This window comes from Prionailurus viverrinus, chromosome F1 (assembly GCF_022837055.1).
Source record: "Prionailurus viverrinus isolate Anna chromosome F1, UM_Priviv_1.0, whole genome shotgun sequence".
NCBI classification, from domain to species: domain Eukaryota; kingdom Metazoa; phylum Chordata; class Mammalia; order Carnivora; family Felidae; genus Prionailurus; species Prionailurus viverrinus.
Window position 1 is genome coordinate 2,212,278 of NC_062577.1, and position 22,400 is coordinate 2,234,677.

Consider the following 22,400-nt stretch of genomic DNA (forward strand, 5'->3'; position numbering starts at 1 on the left):
ATAATCTTATATAAATGAAATCATACCATAGGTACTCTCCTGGTTTGGGTTGTGGGGGTGGGAGGGGGGGAGGGGTCTGGCTTCTTTCACTCACTGTAATTATTAAGATTCATCAGTGTTGTTGCACCAACCAATAGTCTGAACGGTCTGAATAGTATTCCATTGTGTTGACAGACCACGTTTTGCGCATCCATTTATCAGCTAGTGGACACCTGCATTGTTCCCGGTCTGGGGTTACTACGAATAATATTGCTATGAATGTTCCTGTCCCTCCACCGCTCTTTGGGGAATACCCAAGAGTGGAAGGGCTGGGTGGTACAACAGTGGAAAATCATTTCTACTGCTTCCGGTATGACATATTTTTAAACGGCTTCTAAAAATCGAAATAAAGTATATCCTCTCTTTCTCCTTTATGTATGCATTTTCTCAAAAACAAAACACAGCAAAACAAAACAAAAACAACTAAAGGTAGTCCTCAAAGAACAAAACGAAGAAGTCAAAGGCCATGGGGCCCCGAGGGTGCCCATAATTCTTTGTCCACGAGGACCGCTCAGCCTTGACCCCTGTAGAATGGCACACAGCAGCTACGGGCAGGTGACGCTCAATCCCTTAGGGATAGGAGGAAAAGTAATTTCTCACTCCTGGAAGCCCTGTGGTGGGCAGGTGCTAAAATATTTATCAATCACATTCAGCCCACCAGCCCTCCTGGGTGTATTATTTGAGTACATGGAGGGATTTATGGCTCAGAACAGAATGGAAAATAAAGAAGACTTTCCTGTGTTTTGTCTCTGATGCTGTTAGACTTGTTTTGAAATTTACATAAAATAAAATTGAAACAAATACACAAAGGGAGAGAAAGGAGCCAGAGACGAGAGTCAGTTTTAAAAGAGGGAGGTCAGAGGAAAAAGAGAGTAGGACCAAAGTCTTAGAGTCCATGCTTTAGGTAAATCATTTCCCTCATCCTGACATTTTTTAAGCACCGTGAAAAGACACGGGGAGAGTCATTGCTTGGGTTTCGAAGCCATGATGCAAGACCTCGTCCGAGCCGTCACCCTCGTGTCTCTTCCGTGACGGGGGCAATCACAGGTTCACCAAGTGTGATTTTGAAGTTCCAGGTGTATAGGAAATAGACTTGTTTTTTTTTTTTTCCTTTAATTTATGAGCTCCAATAGAAATAGACGTAAACGGGGATATTTTTCCTGGCTGTGTAAGGAAATCCTAGTAATGTTGAAGTTTACCGCAGCGTGAACATCCCTTTGCTTCCCTCCCCCACAACTAAGCAGGTCCCAGGCTCCGTAAATCAATCTTCCTCACGTGCCCGGCCTTAAAGGAAATAAAGAACATACAATGTAGTAAGTCCACCACGGGCCTTGGAGGCTGTGGTTGGCAATCGGGACCACAGGGGAGGCTTAAAGATTAATGGTGTCTATCTTTATTTTCTCTCTCTTTAACATGAACGCGAAAACAAAGTGCACGGCATCTTAAGTAATGAATGATAAAGGCTTCTCCAACTTATGCAAAAGACACAAAGATTAAGTTGAACACGTCACCAGGCGGGGACGCTACAGAACAAGGGATGAAGATGGGGCCAGCAGAAGTGTGCCACCCAAGGCCCGGCCAGCACACCCCCTCGGTGGCCTGATCGGCAAGACTCTGCTCCAGCAGCAGCCCCATCAAGTCTCCGTACACACTTGATGAACCGCATGGAACGGAAAGGACTTTCCAGTGAACCTCCGTGCTGAGTCTAGGTTTGGTGGCCAGTTTGGCTAGGCTATGGTGGCCAGTTGTTTGGCCAAACACCAGCCCAGATGTTCCCAGGAAGGTGCTTTTTACCAAACTCTTTTTTCTTTTAATGTTTATTTTTGAGAGAGAGAGAGACAGACAGACAGACAGACACACAGAATCCGAAGCAGGTTCCAGGCTCTGAACTTCCAGCACAGAGCCCAACGCGGGGTTCAAACTCACGAACCGTGAGATCATGACCTGAGCCGAAGTCAGACACTTAACCGACAGAGCCACCCAGGCGCCCCCGGGGTGGGGTGGGAAGGTGCTTTATTAGATGTGATGGACATTTAAATCAATAGATTCTGAGTAAAGCACATTCCCTTCCATCGTGTTAATTTTTTTTCATATTTATTTTTATTTATTTATTTTTTAGGGAGAGAGAGAGTGGGGGAGGGGCAGAGAGGCAGAGAGAGAGAGGGAGAGAGAATCCCAAGCAGGCTCCACACTGTCAGTGCAGAGCCTGATGGGGGGCTTGATCCCACGAACCGTGAGATCATGACCTGAGCTGAAATCAAGAGGTGGACGCTTAACCGACTGAACCATGCAGGTGCCCCGATGTTAAAGGAAACATCATGTTAAAGGAAAGCGCTCGCCTCAGGTACACAGTTGGGCAAAGTACTTAGTTCCCAAGGAGCGGGGACCGAAAGGAAGCCCCAGCCCTCGCGGCGTGGCGTCCAAGGCAGGGAGCCCCGTTCTTTCTCTCCTGCCCTAAGCAGAGACGCTACTTTCACAGTGGAACTGAGCTTTGCTGCCTCACAGGTGACCCACCCCGGGAGAGATGGGAGGAGGCTACCAGACGCCCCAGGGGGCACTCACCAAACACTGACCAAGCGCCAGCCCCATTCTAAGGTTTGAGGATGCCACTAGGGAACAGAGAGACAAGTGCCTCTTTCTATGGATCCTACACACTAGAAGGGGAGACAGGCCATAAGCCAGTAAGCAAATGAATGAATAAGATCGCTTCTGATAATAATAACAAGAGCTGTGAAGTCACCTCTGACATCCAAACAACCCCTCGACTCAGGGGGAGTGATCCTGGGAGTTCCGGGGTTCTCTGTTCTGAACTTCTATATTGTTTCTAAGTGCCCAGTAATGGGACTGAGGATCCTCTGGACTGAGAGCTCCTTGAGGGCAGTGGCTGCCCATTTGCTGTCTTTGGTGACTAATGTAACGCCTGGCATATAGCATGGACTTGAAAATGGTGGATGGACAGATGAACGGATGGATGGATGGATGGATGGATGGATGGATGGATGGATGGATGAGTGAATGATGCCAGTATCTTATGCTGGGGGTCCTAGGAAGCATCCCTGGATGAGGATGAAAGTGCTGGGAGGGTTAATTGGCAGGTGGTTCCAGGAAGCAGGAGTAGGGGCGTGGGAGTGAGACCGGGAGGGAAGGAGGCCACCACAGGGTTCATTATCAAGGGGCTGCTGATCCAGGGGCAGCTGGGGCTCAGTCCTACTGAGGAAATCTGGACCATGGATCAGGGTCAGAGTAGACTAGGCCTCAGCAATGTCCCAACCAACGGGCAGGGGAGCTGGGGTAACTACCCCCACCTCCCGTCAGTCTTATGTGGGAGCTGTTCCCAACAGGATTTCCTCCCTGGCACTCTGGCCGGCCCCACGCTTGAGCGAGGTGGTCTCCGGCAGCCAGGGAAAACCCTGGGGCAGAGTCACAAGGGCGGGGGACCTCGGGAGCTATAAGGTTTGGTTCAGTGAACCATGAGTGGTAGGCACAGGGGGGCAGAGGTCAACAGTGCCTGCTACCACCAGCTACGTCCATCGCATGAGTTCCTGAGGGGCCTGGAGACAGTGGTGTGTGAGGGGCTGCGGGCCCCGGTGGAGGAGGCTCCTGGGAGACCCCAGACAGGACTCTATGACACGTTGGCTAGTAACCCTCCTCCACTCCCTCTCTCAACTTTACCCTGATACCTAGAGGCCCTGGAGGGTGGGAACAAGGTGTCATTTTGAGTTTAAAATACTTGCAGGTGGCTAGGGCATGTAGCAAGACTTAAGACTTCAGTGTTTCTTCATCCCTAGGGAGCGTCGCTAAAATTCGGCACAGCCAGGCTGGGGAAACACTCTGCCCGCTCCGCGAGGGCCATCTTGCCACCTTCAATCGAGCACCAAGGAGACAGAGACGATACTAAAGGAAAATTTATTTGGGAAAAATGAACCACATTTATTTTTTGAGGCACCTAAAAGACTAGAAATAAATTGTGAGTGATGGTCCACATTTATTCTTTTTTATTATCATTATTATTCAGAGCGGCCTGCCTCTCGCTGATTACACCCTTTTCACAACAGGCCCCAAGACAATTCGTCTGTCTCCCTTTGTCACGGCCAAGGCCCTTTTTCCCCTTTGCTATAGAGTTTAAAAGGACAAACTATGGACTCTTAAGGCCTCGGTGTTGGAGGGTGCCAAGAAAATGACACAGGCCATTATTTCTAGACTCTTGAAATGGCGTTTCCCGAATTTCAGTGTATTTCATGACAAACACACCAGGTTCCAGGAACAGCACGTCATTACGGTGTGATGCTAAAATCACTTCGGCCTAAGCTAAAGAGAAAGCCGATAATCAGAAGCAGTGTGCTGCAGGGAGGGGCACCTGGGTGGCTCAGTCGGTTGAGGGGCTGGCTCTTGATTTCGGCTCAGGTCACGATCTCACGGTCGTGAGATCGAGCCCCGCGTCGGGATCCGTGCTCAGGGTGGAGGCTGCTGAAGACACACTCTCTCTCTCCCCCCTCCCTGGCCTGCGCATGCGCACGCCCTCTCTCTCTCTCTCTCCTCTTAAAAAAAAAATGTGTTGCAGAATCTGTGTTGAAATCAATAATGATAAAAAAAAATTCCATTTATGTTTTAGCCATCACGATTACTTTTCCCACGAATACTAGCGCTCCGAATGATGAGAACTCTGAGGCAGCATAATAAATTACACGATTTTTCAAGTACACTCCCGTGGTTGTTTTTTGTTTTTTTTTTTTTTAAGTTTTAGCTTCTTTAAGCATTTCAGTCATTTGAGAAGCAAGACAGGCCTGAGTTTTTCAAGCATGGTTGGTTCCCTGTTTCAACATTCACTTATTGAGCTCCTGTTGTATACAAGGCATGGGCCAAGAGCAGGGCAGCCAGGGGTGGGGTGGGGATCGGACAGGCACTGTTCTCATGAGATCTACGCCTTAATAATCAGATAGAAGAAAAAGAGAAATTCATCATTTCCATGTTAGAGGCAAGAAAATAAAAATCCCACCTTCAGGGCCACCCCCCCGCCACCACAATATAAAAAAGCAGAGACTTCACCGGGTCCCTTCGCGCTTCAATTCTACGTGTTTCTCACCAAATTAGTATCACGATGTCCCTAACTTCCTCCTTCCTAGCCCCTCAATGAGAAGCCAATTTCTTGTTCAGTGGATAGACCACGCTGTGGACAGATTTGTGTTTTCGTCGACGAAATGATTCATCAGCATAGTGAACCCCTACCCAGTACCACATAAAACAACACGTCTTTCGTTTCTATAATGTCTTCCACATGATTTTATCCCCAAATGCTTTACATGCTTCACCAGGACAGCTATAGAATTAAAATAATAAATCAAAGCAGGGGACAAAAAGCGAAGAGGTTTAGTCAAGGGAGGAAAAGACAGGCTTGCAAGGAGACAGGAAGAAAAATGGGCGTACCTTGCTGCACTGTGCAGGTCCTGCCTCCTTCCTCTGCTTTAACTCTTTGATTGTTTGTTTGATTGTTTGTTTGTGTGTTTTGCCCCAGGCCGGGCCACCTGCCCTGTCTCTTGCAAATGCTCCTCTGAAAAAGACTACCAGGCACTCACTCTCTCCTAAGAATCCCAATTTCCCAAGGATGCCTTCTTCGGGCTTTGTTCTGACTCCGTCTCCCCAAAACGTCCTAAAGCTAAACGGGGAATTCACTCCCTGAGCACGAGGTCTGAAGTGAAAGGGAAAAGGTGTGAAATTCTCAAAGAACTTCGGTGGAGGAAAATCTGGAGACTTGCCTGCCCTCCTCCCTTGTAGTCTGAGATTCGTTTGTTCATTCGACTAACACTGAAGACAGTAGGCAGGTGCTGTGTGGGAGGAGGGAGACAGAGAGACAGGATGCCTTTACTTTTACACAGGGAGGTGAGGGAGGGCATCTGAGCAAAGATCTGAAGGAAGGGACGGCGGAGCCGAGAAGAAATCTGGGGAAAGGGCAGAGGGAACAGAAAGAGCAGAGCTTCGGAGGAGGAAATGGTCTCGCGCTCTCTGAGAAAGTACAGGGACGTGGGTGTGCCTGGAGCGCGGTAAGCAAGAGGGAGGGGGGAGGACGGGGGAAGAGCAGATCGCAAGTCCCTGGAAAACCTTCAGCTTCGACTCTGAGTGAGGTACGAAGCGGTATTTTAGCAACTTACAAAATTAGAAAAATACAAAGCCGTCGGTCAAAATGTTTTTCTCTGTAGCTTCTGTGGCGCGTGTGCTTTGCATCGACCTTGGCCTCACTGTCCGATCCGTGCTTTCGTTTCCAGATTTAAGCCATGGGATAACAAGAGGGCCAACTCATGGGGGGCTCTTGAAGTTCAAATTTGCGTAAAGTACTCAGAATTGTGTGCGGCACAGATGAAACCCTCGATAAATGTCACCTGGTTACATTTAAATGAGGAAGCACTGAGCACTACCACTCTGGCCTGGTGACCTGCTGGGACCTCTGCGGCAATTGAAAAGGTCAGGCGTCACACCTCAGAGACAAACACTGCCCACACGGGGCTCAGGAGCATAGTTCACCGCAGAGGAACCAGGCACTGTCGGCGACTGGCAACACGAGTGAGCCACAAGGCGAGGTTGTCTTGGGAAGCTGCATCGGGTGGGGCTCAGTTGGTTGACTACACATTTCTAACTCGCCTGAAGGGGGTTTATCTTTTGGTTTTATAGCCCCAGAAAAAAATCCAACAGTAAGAAGGAAAACACCGGAAGAAAGGAGGGAAGGAAGGAGCAACTAAGAAGTCTATTACCTGCGACTTGGGGAGGACTGAGGAGCAGGCAGCTGGGACCTGGCCAAAGCCGATGGTGAAAATGAATGAAAACGCTGAATACAATGGAAGCAAAAGGGGAAACAGTCTCTTTCTTTGTTGACTGCCCCACGGTCCACACTGGGGCTGGAAGAGGGAGGATGCGATGGCCCGGAGTCCATTCAGAAAGAGTGGAGGATGGACAGAGACCGGACATGACTTCATTAGTGTATGCTTTTAAAATCCACTTCCTGGGGCGCCTGGGTGGCTCAGTTGGTTAAGCATCCAACCTCAACTCAGGTCGTGATCTCACGGTCTGTGGGTTTGAGTCCTACATCGGGCTCTGCACCGGCAGCTCAGAGCCTGGAGCCTGCTTCGGATTCCTTGTCTCCCTCTCTCTCTCTGCCCCTTCACTACTTGTGCGTGCTCTCTCTCTCTCTCTCTCTCTCTCTCAAAAATAAATAAACATAAAAGAAAAGAAAAGAAAGGAACTATTTCCTGGTCACTAGCCCAGGGGAAAAAGTGCCACGTAAGCACCCTGTAACGGTGGGCGTGACAAAAGTCGTCCACTCCATAGGGAATGTTGAGAATTCGCTGGGCTTCCCAGGGAGGGTAGAATATTCCATCCCTTTCCGTTGCTGCCATCTTAATGTCGTCTGCAGGATCTAGACGACGTTTACAAAGTGCTCTCGCGTTTCCACATGATCCTCACCACAACCCTGTGGAACAGACGCGATGACGACCGCCATGTACCCGTGACCACCGCCAGGTAACCGAGGGAGCGTGCTTCCAGACGTCAAGTCACTCGCCTCAAGTCAGAACGTCCGTGGCCGGTTGTGGATTCCACCTCGGACTACTTCATCTTTCTCTTGATCCGATACCCTTCTTCTCCACCCCCACCCCGACACTGGTGAAAAGAAGATACTCAAAATGTGCAGGGAGAACCAGAATGTCCAACCGTGAGAATACCTGAGCTTCCTCGGGCTCACTGCGCTTGCTTTGCCTTCGAACAGCCACACCGAGGCATGAATCGGGTTTTCAACCAAGGCAGAGCTGTGCAAATGATTTCCAGATGTTGCAAGCCGACTGCCAACACACCAACAGGCCAGCATTCAGACAAAGGGCTCGTTTAATCAGAAACTGCCCTGTTCTACACGATCCCTGCAGCAGGAGGTGGGAAAGGGCTGCAAACACTGGCCATTTGCTAAAGTGCAGATCACCACCTCCGAAAACGCGCAGATCGCCGGCCCCGAGTGGTGTGGGCCAAGCCATGAATGCCGTTTCTGTTATGGTCCACACACCCCCAACACAGAGCGGTTCTGGAGGCTGTTGGGGTTGGCCCTGGATGTTAGGGTTATCCATTTCAAGCGTTTCAAGATTTTTTTTTCTTTGAACACAGAGGAGAATAGTGTAGACTTTGAATTACGGCCACTTTTTCTTCAGTGCTTTCACTGTCTCTCGTAAGCAATCGAGGATTTACTTTTTCATGCAGCAAACACCTGAGACTGTTTCCTTGAGCCCCTGACATCTGATGGCACTCAATATACATTTGGCTCCTCTTAATGTGTCCCTTTCATACTGCAACAGATGCGTGTTCAAGCGGAACTATGTTCATACGGGTAGGATTCCTACAAATTCGTTTCATCCATATACATGAGCAAGAGTCCCCTCTTTTCCGAGAAGGCCACGGAGGTTTTCTAAGAAAAGCGAGCTTGACCTGCCCAGAGTAAATAAACAAGAAACCCAGAGGGTAGGGGCTTGGCCTCCAATTCAGGCCTTCAAAACTGCTGCCCTAAGCTGTGCCAACAAGCCCACACTGTACCTCTGTGTAGCAGATGGACAGAGAGGCCCTCAAGGATTGAGGGAGCCCAGAGGGAGGACCTCAGCTCGACCAGCATGGTGGTGGCTGCATTTAAGCCTCACCCGCCACTCTAATTGTTGTTGTTGTCCCAGGAGCAAACAGCATGATTTTGCATGCCGACTCCAACCACAAATGTGCCACAGGAAGTCAGTGGAAGCCTCACTTCCGGGGGGAGGGGCATGGAACAGACCAACGGGGAGCTGGAGCGGGCCAGGGAAGGGTCTAACTGGGGGAAAGCGGGGAAGGAATCGACACCAGGTCAGAACGAGATTCCGGCGAGGGGGTAAGTGTAGGTAAGTGTAGGTTCAGTGAAAACAAGAGACAGCGAAAGCATAATACAGCAAAGTTCCGCGACATGAGCCCCTAGAAGCTCTCCGTCTTCCCTAGAGGCATCATTCCATTAGAACAGACACTAACATGGGAATTTACTCCAACCCCACTGTGAATCGTTAAGAAAGAGCCGGATCTTGAGTGCGCAGCTCCATTTTCTGCCTCCTACATCACCTGAGACCAACCGGGCTGTGTTTGGCATAGTTTTTCTCTGGTGCTAATCGCTCAAGTGCTCATCAGAGGAAGATGTGAGCATCCCTCAGGGGGCACAGTACCTGATGGAAGAACACGAGGACCACACGTAGTCCCGTGCTCTGTCTCGTCCTCTTCTGACTTCACAAACTCTCAGCATAAAACCAAGCACTACTGTTGTGTGTTCACACGGCCTGGGACTAAAGAAAGGCTTTGCTGTACGACATTATATATGAAAAGTGCGTGCTGTAGCAGAGCAACAAGGCACTGTTTGCCTCGGCCGCTGGCAAGAATGTGCAGAGGGCTTTTAGGCAGGACCTTCCCGTAACAGAAATAGCTGGGCATACAGAGCACGTGTCCACACAGCACTAAGAGTAGGTGTCCCGAGGAGGGTGATGAACGGATCAACCTGGTCCTGAAGCCGGGGCCTCGGAGCCAGGAGACAGCTCTTGCAGCTTGACTTAGCCCCTGACCCTAGGACCCAAGCTGGTCTTGGTTTTAATGCCTGGAAAACCAGACAAATCAGTCACGAACAGTCGGTGCCGTGCGCAAGGGGCTTGGAGAAAGCAGTTAGGTAATAGGAGGAGACGTCCATACGCAAAGATGAAAGAAATCGCATGACAGGTCGAGCTGGACAGAAATATAATAACATCCCTGACGAACGAATGACGGAAGGAAATGAGGAACAAGGCAAGAGAGGAAGAGAAAGCAGAGCGAATGGATCCCACAAAATGTATGTGAGGGCACCCCGATATTGCAGAGAACACCAAAATGTCCCCAGAATATTCCAAACCCAGGACAGACGCACGTTTAATCAACAGCAGAAAACTGCTTCAAGGTCAGAGTCTTCAAGAAGAGAATCAATGAGTTCAAAATTACCCCATTACTGGAAAATCAGAGGCAGAGAGGGGGGTTTGGGAGAAGCATTAATGAATGGGATGGACCCAAGAGTGAGCAAACGGATGCACCCTAAAGGGTTTGGAGACGCTGAGTAACCAGAGAGAATCAAACCTGCGCCAACAGATTTGGAGACATTCACATTTCCGCTACAAAAATAGGGAAAAAAAAAAAAAAAAAACATTGATAATCAAAGATGGCCTCTATATAATCATACTAAGAAGTCTGATTTGACTGTAATAAGAAGTCATGGTCTTCCAAACGTTGTGAACTCAATACGAGAGCTGTAAACAAAAGAGGCAGTAGTAAGACATGACACTCAAGACACATGCCCACCAAGCGCCCAGATATGGCGGCACCAGCTCTGCGGGACTGGAACCTGCCTTTGTAAAGCTCACGTGACAGCTGGTAGTTTTCACCGTTTTCAAACACTTGCTCTGAACAGAGAGGAGACTCCTCCAGATGCTCATTTCCTTCACGGATAAAAACAACAACACAATTCTAAATGGTCATTCAAGGTTATTTGGGAAAGAACATCAACGTGAAGACCGGAGGTCAGCTGAAAGATTCGTCTGATTTACCAAGATCCAAGGCAATCGGACGCATAATCCAGAATTTGGTCGCTGCTCTTCAAATAAAAACAGATTCCTTGGGCTCAGCCTGCAATGCTGGGGATCCACCCAGGAGGTCTTCCTGGGTTTCACGTTCCGTACATAATTAAGTAAATCTTCACCCAAAGTGAACAGCCAACAAATGCAAAAAACCGAATCACACCCTACTCTGCCATTTCCCAGCACTGTGGGAGCAGGAAGATTCCCTCGTTTGTGAAGTTCAAAGTCAACACACAACAGCCACCCAACCTGATGAGAATTGTGCCCGTCTTTCTTTGGTTACTACGACTATTTATGTTTTTAGTATGAGGTTACTATTTTTCCCCCCCAAAAAATGTTTTTCAAAAACCAGGGCACGGAAATTCTAAAGCACAGACAGTCTACCACGATGCTGCTATTTCAAGAAATAAAGAAATTCTGGGAAGAGAAGGATCAAAGGACAAAATGCTCCGGGCATCATCATTTTCTAAAGAAGGCGCCTCTCAAACTATCTGTGGTGAGGAATCACTTTTTCTTTGATTTTTAAAAATTTTTTTAATGTTTACTTATTTTTGAGAAAGAGAGAAAACATGAGCAGGGAGGGGCAGAGAGAGAGGGAGACACAGAATCCGAAGCAGGCTCCAGGCTCCGAGCTGTCAGCACAGAGCCCGGCGCGGGGCTCGAACTCACAAACCACAACGAGATCATGACCTGAGCTGAAGTCAGACGCTTAACCGACGGAGCCCCCCCAGGCGCCCCTCTTTAATTTTCATTACATTCAAAATACAAGCTCCACTTCGTTATTCCCAGATCCTAATGGACATAAAATTACTCTTGTGAACTGGCTGACCGAAGTTTCTAAATGCTTCCTCTCAACCTCTACGCCTGTCACAGACCGGGAACGGCCCCGCGGACCGCACGCCTGGAGTTGCTCCGGCCAAAGGTATCCTTGCTTATTCAGAACTGGAACTCTTATCTTATAGACGTTGTAGCAGAAATGCAGTAAAGTCCACCCGACCTTTCCGCAGAGCTCTAGAAAGTAAACATTGACAGAGAAAGGCTGAGATCACAAAGAAAAGTCGGTGTCTACAACCCTCAACAAAAGAGGTCACCCCTACCAGAGGCCACCTGTACTGTCGCCTTACCCAGCTTTACTTTATCGGAGGCAGAAGAGCACTGAAGTCGGTCGGCTGTCTGGCGACATAAGCGGGGGTGGTTCGATGCAGACCCTCGGGGGATCCGCAGAGGCGAGGTACGTGCCCGGTTCCGTCCCTTCCTATTCTGGGCCTTGAGAAAGTCACTCGATCTTCTGCTTTGAGGTTCCCATCAGTGACAGGGAGGCAGCATATGAACCGCCTCCCTCTTTGGGACGTGTGAACTCCCAGCTGTCGTGGAGGAGACCGACAGGGCAAACAGGGAGAGGGCGTGAGGGGAACACGTGCATGTGCGTGTGTGTGCACATGTGCACGTGTGTGTGTGAAACACTAGTCTCTTTCACGTGACATCCCCCCACCACCACCACCATACATTGTAAACCCTTTAAATGCAAACCGCGTACTCTGAATGCCTTAAACCATTAAGCTCCTAGTGCTATCAGCCTTCACCACAAAGAAAGTAATAATGAGGATTTAGGCAGCCCCACGGATCCTTTCCAGCTCTTTGAAAGCTCCCGCCACAAGCTCTTGCAACCTGAACTCAGTCCAGTGTTTGTTTATCGCTAACATCACCCGGGGCTCCCGCCACCACCATCGACAGGCCCCCCCACTCTGGGTTCACCCCCGTGTTTCCATTCGGACTGTCTCGTGTCCACACGCTTTCCCTGCTCCAAAGCACCGCTGGGTTCCTTGCTGCGGGAAACACTCGTTCGCCCTAAACACTGGCCATCAGGGGTCCTAACCTCCCATCTCTTCCTGCTTCAAATCCCGCTTCTGGTGTTTTCTGCGAGTGACCTGTATAAGTCTCTGGGTGGAGCCTGAGCTGAGGCTTCTCACATTCAGAGTATTTCAGGTCAGGAAGGTGCACAGGAGGTCAACCCACATCTGAGCAGTGAATGTTCTCAGCATCAAAGCCAGTCACCCAAGGTAAGTTTGATTTCCCTCAGTGACGGGGATCTCAGTCTGTCCCAGGGCAGTTCGAATGGTGTGCAAATTGTCCTTCATTCTGAGCTGGGAGAGCCGAGCCGGAGGGTGTCGGAGCTGAGCTCCAGCGCCAGGTTTTATTCAGCCTTTGCCCACACGCTTGGGTGTTTTACAGAACCCACCAAATCCTCCTCTCACACGACGGCCCAAGAGACAGCCGAGGGCCGTCTTCTCCAGACTAGCCCCGCCGTGACATGGCTTCCTAGTTCCTCAGTACTCTCGTCACCCGCCTCTGGACATGCTCTCCTAACCCACCTAGGTCCTGGGATCCTCTGCGCTTGGAGCATGTCTGCGCATTCCGTTCCATCCCTTCCCTTCCTGAATGGCAGAGACACGGCCCCCCGGTTAGTTGGCTCAATGATCCCAGACAACATAGAAATGCACGTACAGATGGAACTAACACAATAGCGCCCGTGGCCAGGTGGCCAGCACGTGCACGCGGTAGACCACCTTGTCCGCGGTTTTGCTCGCCACGGTTTCAGGTATCCGTGGTTGACCTCAAGCAGGAAGCAGACGATCCTCGTTCAGACACAGCGTCAGAGGTCAACAGCAGCCTAACGCCACGTCGCAACTCCGCGTCCTCGCCTCACGTCGCCTCACCACGGAGGGCATTTTAACCATGTGACATCACGAAAGAAGGGTGCGTTCGGGACAGGAAGATATTTTGAGACAGAGACCACATTCACCTAACTTTTCTACAGTATGTGGTGATAACTGTTCTATTTTATTGCTAGTTATCGCAGCTAACCTCTTACCGTGCCTCATTTATTAACTGAACTTCCTCACGGGCCGGTCCGTATGGGAGAAAACAGTGCACACGTAGGGTTTGGTACTATCCACAGCTGCAGGCATGCTCTGGGGGCCTTGGAGTGTACCCCCCGTGGCTAAGAGAAGACCTACTGTGTTTCCTGTTACTTCCCATACACTCAGGTCGGCCCCACTGTGCGCAGGACAATAAACACAGCACCGACCTACGATGAGAATCTCAGGGCCGGTGTTCTGACAAGCCTATGCGCTGCCTTTATTGTAGTTTTAAAAAAATTTGTTCATGTTTATTTCGTTTTGAGAAAGGGAGAGACAGAGCGTGAGCAGGGGAGAGGCAGACATAAAACCCGAAGCAGGCTCCGAGCTGTCAGCACAGAGCCCGACGCGGGGCTCGAACTCACGAACCGCGAGATCGTGACCTGAGCCGAAGTCGGACGCTCAACCGACGGAGCCACCCAGGAGCCCCTGTAGTTGTTTTTAACACAGGACACCAGCCTCTGTTCCTCCTCTGATTGCTCCTGTCCTAATCACAGTCCCTTCCTCATGTGGGTGCTTTGGACATTACCATGCACAAGGATGGCAAGAAGAACCACACGGTACTCCTTCTTCCCGACATACTAGCTGAATCCACATTGAATCACCATTTATACAGCACTTCATAATTTACAGTGATTGATCTTAGCCTCCAGGGAAATCTTGAGGTGCTATCCTCGTTTCATAGAGGAGGAAACTGAGGCAGACCCGTAACTCGAACCGCAGGCGTCTTCTGATTTCCGATCCGCGGTCATGTGTCCTACCTCCTGCCCGCCCAGGAGCTCGCGAATCTTAGAAGAAGTTTTCTAAAGTGAAGTTCCAAGGATCGAATAATGAATCACAGAGGAAACCAAAAAAAAAATAAAAATAAAAATAAATAAATAAAGCAGAGGAATCTGGTTTCCATTTCTGGCTTTGCTATAAATTAACTCATACTTTGACTTTCTTGGTCCTCAGTTTCCTCCTTCATAAAACAAGGGGACTGAATTAGACGATCCCAAAAGTGCCTTCTGCTCAGCTGTCTTTTGTCTCCTGCCCTGTCTCTGCTCCACTGCTAAAATTAGGCAGAAAACATTGTTGAAATACCTTTCGGTTTTTGTTTCTCATGTCTCTAAAGTCTCTAAGATTAGCCAGATAGTATACGGTAACTATCCACATACCAAAAAAAAAAAAAAAAAAAAAAAAAAAAAAAACCTACTATCTCTTTAATAGTTAATTTTGAAGCAGTTTGTTTTCTGTGATGAGGATGTAAATCTGGAAACACCAACCACAAGGCTGTGCCCACAAAAGTCCTCGTCCCAGGAGGACATCCTTAGAGCCACGTATTCTTATGGCGGTGGCTCTCGACCCAGGGCACACATGGTAAGGTCTGGAGACCTTTCTGGTTGTCACAACTGGGGAAGATGCTTTAGGAATCTCGTGGGCAGGGGCCAAGGACGCTGCTAAGAACCCTGTGACGCAGAGGACGGTCCCCCACCACAGAGCTGTCTGGCCCAACCTGTCAGCAGTCTGAGGTTGAGAAGCCCTGTCGGAAAGAGTCAAGTCCAAGAGCGGCCCCAGACTCTTCCTGGTGCTTTAGCTAATGCGGCGCACGCGAGAGGCTAACCGGGCGGGCTCGTCCAAAAGAACCGAGGCTCTGGGACGCCCCTCTTACCTGGCGAAGAAGGAAGCGGCCACCGAGGTGCCTGTGGAGGTCTCGCTGGCCACGCAGGAGCCCTGGGAGGCCGGGACGCCGCAGGCCGAAGGCTTGTCTGCATTGTAGCGATTCAGCGCTGCCTCGGTCAGGCCCTCCCGGCCAGTCTCCGTCATCAGCTGGGAGATCTGACAAGGAAAACAGACACTGAGCTCAATACCTGTGGCTCACTGCACTTCCCCAGCACCGCTGACGGCATCCCTCTCTGCTGGGGCAAGCGGGCCCCAGGGCAGGTGGGGAGGGGGCACTGTGGGGGCTCAGGGCCTCTCAGAGGCTATTTTCTAGCATTTTAGCCCCGGGGCACCTCCTCATTGTCATTAAAAATAATGGAATAAAATCACCCCCCTGACACTGTTGAGTTTTGATTATGCCTGTGTTTCCTGTCCATTTGGAGAGGAAAGCCTGAGCCATTACCACAGTTTGCGGCCCAAGACCAGAGCAGAAACATCTACTGCTGGCCCAGATGCCGACAGACGGGTGGGGCAAAGACATCATTAAAGGAGAGGTGAGCCTGCTAACAAAGTGAGGAGCTAATTAAAACACTTGTTGTGGTTTCGGGGAGCAGTCAGCAAACAGCACCAAGAGAAGCTCAGAGAAACGGATACAGCCCCCATGGATTACCAAGTGGTCCCTTTTTGGAGGATTTCAACCACTTCAACAGACTTGATTTTCCTACTCATTCATTAAGATAAATGGCTTCCATTTTATTTGCAATGGTCCGCTGGATGGGGCTGGGTCTGTTTTACCAAAACCCACAGGATACGCTAGGAAGAACCATACTTGTGGGCAAAATGAGAATCTTATGTAGAAATATACTTTCAAGGAGTGCTAATTCCACGACAAATGTAATAATTATGTGGGCAAAGCCTAAGCATGCTATTTGGAAAGCCTGTTACTTTAAAACTTCAGCCCATGCACAAAAGGGAAAAAAAATGTTAGTTTTACAAAAGAAAGAAAAAGAAGAAAGGAAAAGAAAGAAAAGAAAGAGAAAAAAGAAAGAAAGAAGAAGAAAGGAAGGAAAGAAAAAAAAGAAAGGAAGAAAGAAAAAGAAAGAAAGAAAGAAAGAAAGAAAGAAAGAAAAAGGAAAGGAGAAAAGAAAAGGAAAGGAAAGAAGGAAGGAAGGAAGGAAGAAAGAGGAGAAAAGAAAAGGAAAGGAAAGGAAAGGAAAGGAAAGGAAAGAAGGAAGGAAGAAAGAAAGAAAGAAAGAAAGAAAGAAAGAAAGAAAAACAGAAAGAGAAAGAAAGAGAAAGAAAGAAAGAAAGAAAAAGAAAGGAAAGGAAAGAAGGAAAGAAGGAAGGAAGGAAGGAAGGAAGGAAGGAAGAAAGAAAGAAAGAAAGAAAGAAAGAAACTTTAGTTTAAAAAAAGAGTCTGCAGCCAGTTCAAGCCTCTTAAATGCTGAGTGGAAAATCCTTCTAATTGCCTAGAAAATACAAGTACAATAAAGCAAAGATCAGGAACAGTTTCCACTTTGTAACTGAGCAGGCCAGGAGGCCAGTGAAAGCGTCCCATTTGTTAACCTTTGAACATAAAAACATTTGTACTTTTCATGATTAGCAGAACAGCCATTACTCTGAGGTCCATTCACTTGAAACTTTGCTTAAATTCATGCTCTTACTTGGAAAGCTTTGGCATTTGCAGCTGAAATTTTGCCAACACATACTTTCTTACTCTCATTCATTCAACGGGCTGTTAGGAAACCTGACCCACGTAAGAGGGCCCAGGAAGGAGGCGGCAAAAGTAGCCCATGGCCAGGAGAACATTCCGTGCACTCAGCAAGGGCTGCTGCCCATGCTGGGGGCCTGTCACCTGTCCTTGGGCTTCTGCTACTGTCCGCGGGGCGAGGGCTCCGCTCGACCAGCTGCCGCCACTAAATAGCACTTATGAAGCTCCCGTGGTCCAGGGCGCCGTCCCCAACCACGTCCAAAACTATGCCCAGAACCCACAGCACCATCTTGCTTCATGAGGTAGCTACAATCTACCATACACACGCTGGTTCGGCGCACATCTAAAGGCAGTCAGGATAGCAGTGAGTGAATGCACCGCCACATGTGTTACCACGTATGTCCGTGGGCTCACGAACGCGGCTGTCACCTGATCTCTGCCTGCGGTGTTTCCTTTTCATTTCTGAAACTCTTCTGCCTCCCTGTGTAAGAAAGGCCCTTGCAGGTGCCCTACAAACCCACAGAGAAGCCACCAGGATGTGGGCGGCGAATGGCGAGAGGCCTGACACAGAGGCACAGGCTTCTAGGTGCTTCCAGGTCCCCGAGTCTGGCCCGGGATGAATGCAAGCATCCTGTGGGCTCGTGGCTTTCAGGAATGTCACTAAACAGATGAACTTCAATGCACCGTCCTCCTTAAAAGACAGCTAGCTGCTGGCTATCTTTGCCGGGCAAGATTGCATCTCTCTTTTCAAAAAAAAAAAAAAGTAGGGATTCGTGGACATGGGACACTCCATTCCCAAACCTGTAAGTAGAATTATTCAATAATCGATGGTTCTTAGAAATCAGAAACACAGAATGACTTAGAGCTAGAAGGGACCGCCAAGATCCTCCCCTTCAAAACCCCTTTTCTTACGTAAGGAAAACAGGAGCACAGAAGTGATTCGCCCAAGACAATGTGAAACTGAGCACAGGACCCTGACGCTCAGGCCAGTCCTAGACCCTCTTTTATTCCTATACTCTCTCTCTTCCTCCCTCCCTTCCTCCTAATTAAAAATATTTTCAAACAGATACAAAAAACATTAAATAATAATAAAACACATACAGGTAGATCCAGTAACATGATCAACGAATGTTAGCATTTTACTTATCTCAGAAAATATTTTTTTAAGTGTCTTTATTTATTTTGAGAGAGAGGGTGAGCACAAGCAGGGAAGGGGCAGAGAGAGAAGGAGAGGGAGAATCTCAAGCAGGCTCAGCACTGTCAGCGCAGAGCCCGACTCGGGGTTCGAATTCACGAACCGTGAGATCGTGTCCTGAGCTGAAATTCAGTTGGAAACTTAACCGACTGAGTCACCCAGTCACTCCAGAAAAAAAAATTTTTTTTTGAAGAAACCAAACGCTATATAAACTTGAAACTGTCCAGGTCCCTGGTCACAGCGCCCTTCCTCCCAGCACCCCGATTTCAGACACAGTGTGAGGATCTGGGTGGGGGGCAGTCCATGCCTTCTGAGAGCTTGGCTGAGCTCGCTTTGTGCTTTCTCTCGAGCATTCTCCGGTTTTTGTTCTGCTTGTTCACAATGGGAAGAAGGGTCCCCCCCAAATGCCTGCTCCTGTAGGCTCTGGCCACCAGTAACTTCACGTTTTCATTGGTGTTTATGCCCAATAGCCTCTCCAGGGATTGTAAGCTTTCAGAAATAATATACAAATAGCTACAGTCGTTCCAACTTATCTCCCCTCACTCTCTGCCCGACAGGGTTCTGGACGTCCTTAAGCTCCTCAAACATACCCACTGTCTTGTCACAGTGGGTCTTGCCACAATGTCTTCGCACATGCCTTCACGCTCGATCTGGAATGTTTCTACGTTTTATTCACATCCAAGCTCAAGAACTACTTCCTCAGAGAAGCGTTCTTCCAGACCCCTTCCAGCCTCTGGTGGATGCTGTTACAGAGGGGTGGTCTCTTCCTTCAGTGTCTTTACCTGGGTTCCGATGATGCATTTAACCAAAGATCACTGTTTCTCAAAACCCTAGGACGGTGGGACTGGGGCTGGTGTGCCCACCACTGTGTCCATGAAAATCAACCCAGTGCCTGGCACGCGGAGATGGTTAAAACATGTTTGTGGAGTAAATCTGAGCGATTCTGATTTTCTACTTATTCTCTACATGTATCTAATTAAATCTTTTTTCCTTAAGCCACTGAAGTAAGAAGACTTGGTTCCTGTTATGGCTTTCCTATTTTGTTGGACTGTTGGGACACGGTAGGATTTTCCCTCTTGCCTGTCAGCACCCAAGTGTAATGTTTTGGTTCCACTGTGTGCTAGTTTAGGGATGAAAAGCTGCCTCCTTTAGAGTCTACAGATTCATTTGCTCATCTCTTCATGGAAACAACCATGTATTGGGTACTTAGTATGTATAGCTACTGTGCGAGGCTCCGCTCCCTTCCCTTCCCTTCCCTTCCCTTCCCTTCCCTTCCCCTCCCTTCTCTCCCCCTCCCTTCCCTCCCCCTCCCCTCCCTTTCCCTCCCTTCCCTTCCCTTCCTTCCCCTCCCCCTCCCTTCCTTCCCCTCCCCCTCCCTTCCTTCCCCTCCCCCTCCCTTCCTTTCCCTTCTCTCCCCCTCCCTCCCCCTCCCTTCCCTTCCATTCCCTTCCCTTCCTCCCTCTCTCCCTCCCTTCCTTTTCTTGTTGCCTAGAACCCACTGGCAGTCAGTAAGACTATACAAAGACAGTCCATAAGGCAGCTGGCCTAAAGCAACTTGTATTATCTCTGTTTAGCCAAATCTTTGCCATTCTGAAAAATGGTGGAGCTAGACTTGTTCTTAGGAAAAGCAGCTCTCGCTGCTTTAATTTAACAATTAAAGTCACATCCTTTCTAGGGACGCCCGGGCGGCTCAGTCGGTTGATTTCGGACTTTCCCTCTCGCTCTGCCTCTCCCTTGCTCTCTCTCTCTCTCTCTCTCTCTCAAAAATTAAACTTTAAAAAATCATATGCATTCTAGAGCATTCTGAGAGAGAGGGAGCCCCCTTGTTAGATCAGCTATCATCTTTCACACACATGGTTGCCAGGAGTTCTTCTTACTGAGGCTCCGTCATGCTTGGTACCAAGAATTTACTTTGCCTCAAGCCTGCCAACTACCCGTAGGACAATACCGTAAGTTGTAAGTGGATTGTTCCATTACAGAAGAAACAAAATAATGAAAGATGATGAAATTTGGCAACGAGAGAGCTGTTCCCACTCAAATTCTGTCTGTGACTCTGTGAAACGGCAATAGCCAGTCACCGGATTGGTTCTCCACCAAGCAGAGAAGGTTGAAAGACCCGTATCTATGACAATTACATCATCAGTAATAAGGATGCCCTGATATCTGCCTACCCCTCTGGCTTTGATAAACCTCTTCTCCTACGAGCCTCATCGGAAACCATCATTATTGGGTTAGGTAGACAGCTTGGCTATCATTCCCATTTGGCAGATGAGGAAACAGACCCGCAGGAGTTGTTTACGTAATAGCTTCAGCACCAGGCAGATTCAGAGAAGTAAACTTGGCCTAGTCATTGGCCTCGGGAGATGTAAAGAAGGCTCTCTGGAAAAACTTGCTGTCGGCCAAAGACACGTGTTCTCTCTCCAACGGAAAGGGGTGTGTGGGTGATTCGATAGTGGGGAGCCTGCGAAATGTGGTATCAGCCAAATGTTTAAGTCAAAGAGGGCCTCGGGGGGCCGGAAGGAACAAAGGTCGCTGTGTGCCTGCTCAGTGTCTGCGGGGTGAGCAGCAGGTGCGGGCCCGGGGCTCGGAGGTGGGGGTGAGGCGGGCGCCCCCCGTCGGCTTCCCACCAACATGGATGAGAGGGCTGCCTCACACGCCTCGGGCCTCATGGGGATCCCCTCAGCCGTGAGGGATGAACCCCAGAGCCGGTTCTCAGGAGCCATGGTCCTTAAGGACTGGAGGGGTTTACGCTCCATGATTGTCTGGTGATAAGGCTAACACCTCCCCCACCCACGTTCCCGAGCTGTCCCCCGCCCCTGGAGGCATGCCACCCACTCAGGGGCATTCTCCTCCAGGGTACCCAACTTTATCTCAGGACAAGCACCTCTCCTACCAATGTGGGGGGCTCCCCGGACCCCCGATTCAAAAGTGAGTCTAGGAGGGTCCACCTTTTTTGCTCCCAGTCATAAATATACGCCCTGTTCTCTTTGTAAAAATCTGCCTGGAAGACTGGCTACTCCAAAGGGCAAGCAGAGGTTCCTGGAGAACTCGGCCCTTTCTGGCCACCTCTGCAGCCCCGCCTCCAGTTCTGTAAGCCCCACCTCCACCTCTATAAGCCACACCTCCAGCTCTCTAAGCCCCGCCTTCATCTCTTCAGCCCCAGCTCCACCTCTGTAAGCCCCGCCTCCACCTCTACAGCCCCGCCTCCAGCTCTGTAAGCCCCACCTCCAGCTGTGGAAGCCTCACCTCCACCTCTGCAGCCCCACCTCTACCTCTCTAAGCCCCGCCTCCACCTCTGCAGCTCCCAGGGCCGATGGGGATACATTAGGCAGATACGAAAGGTGGGCTGACCTTCCGTGGGTCCCCACACGGCCCTCACTGCAGTCCTGAGATTGTCACCTAAATAAACTGCAATCTAAGAGAATGTAACCAGTTTCCCCACAAGGAAAGAGAGTCGGAAAGATTGAGTGAGTCAGGAGCTAGGGCTGGGCCCAGAGATGTTGCTCTGGGATGACTTCTATCCTGCCCCTGCCTTCAGGTCACCGCCCCTTCCCCCACCAGCTGACGCTCAGGGCCGATCCTGTCTCAGCGTGGCTCTCGGGGCCCCTGCAATCCACTGAAGGAGAAAATACCCAAGACAGTGGGGACCCCCGAAACTTTATCTTTCTTCACTGCATAATTTGGAATCAGGAGGCTTCTTTTTGTTTTTTACTTTTTTAAAAGTTTATTTATTTCGAGAGAGAGAGACAGTGGGAGCAGGGGAGGGACAGAGAGAGAGGGAGAAAGAGAATCCCAAGCAGGCTCCACGCTGTCAGCACAGAGCCTGAGGTGGGATCTCACCAACTGTGAGATCATGACCTGAGCTGAAATCAAGAGTCTAGGACGCTCAACCACCTGAGCCACCCAGGCACCCCACGGAGCCTTATTTTTATAAGACCATATGGTTTACCTTTGCTTTTCAGACTGTTCAGCATTAACTTTTCTTCCATGATTCTATGAAAGGTACATGAATCTTCTGTGAAAACACAGATTCCCAAACCTCCAACTATCCATCCAACACATTTGTAAAAACCTGAAGTTCCGGTGGCAGGGATTCATTGTCACCATGGAGCGTACATGTCACTGTCACCGTCTAGAAGCAACAAACCGAATGCTTGCTGAGGGTCCTAATCATGAATTTAGGGTGGGGGGGGGACTAATTTTCACCACCGGATTTTGTTGTTTAGTTCTCTCTCTATTTTTTTTTAATGTTTATTTTTTGAGAG

The 22,400-nt window shown here is 49.3% G+C and overlaps 1 protein-coding gene across 2 annotated transcripts in view; it reads right to left on the bottom strand.

The window, feature by feature from the left end:
- KIF26B (kinesin family member 26B) overlaps nt 1-22,400 on the bottom strand; it is a 474,080-nt gene that overhangs the window by 231,849 nt on the left and 219,831 nt on the right. For both annotated transcript variants that reach the window (XM_047840985.1, XM_047840984.1), the window contains one exon: nt 15,240-15,406. In XM_047840985.1, coding sequence (XP_047696941.1) covers nt 15,240-15,406 — 167 coding nt within the window. The remainder of the gene's footprint in view (nt 1-15,239; nt 15,407-22,400) is intronic.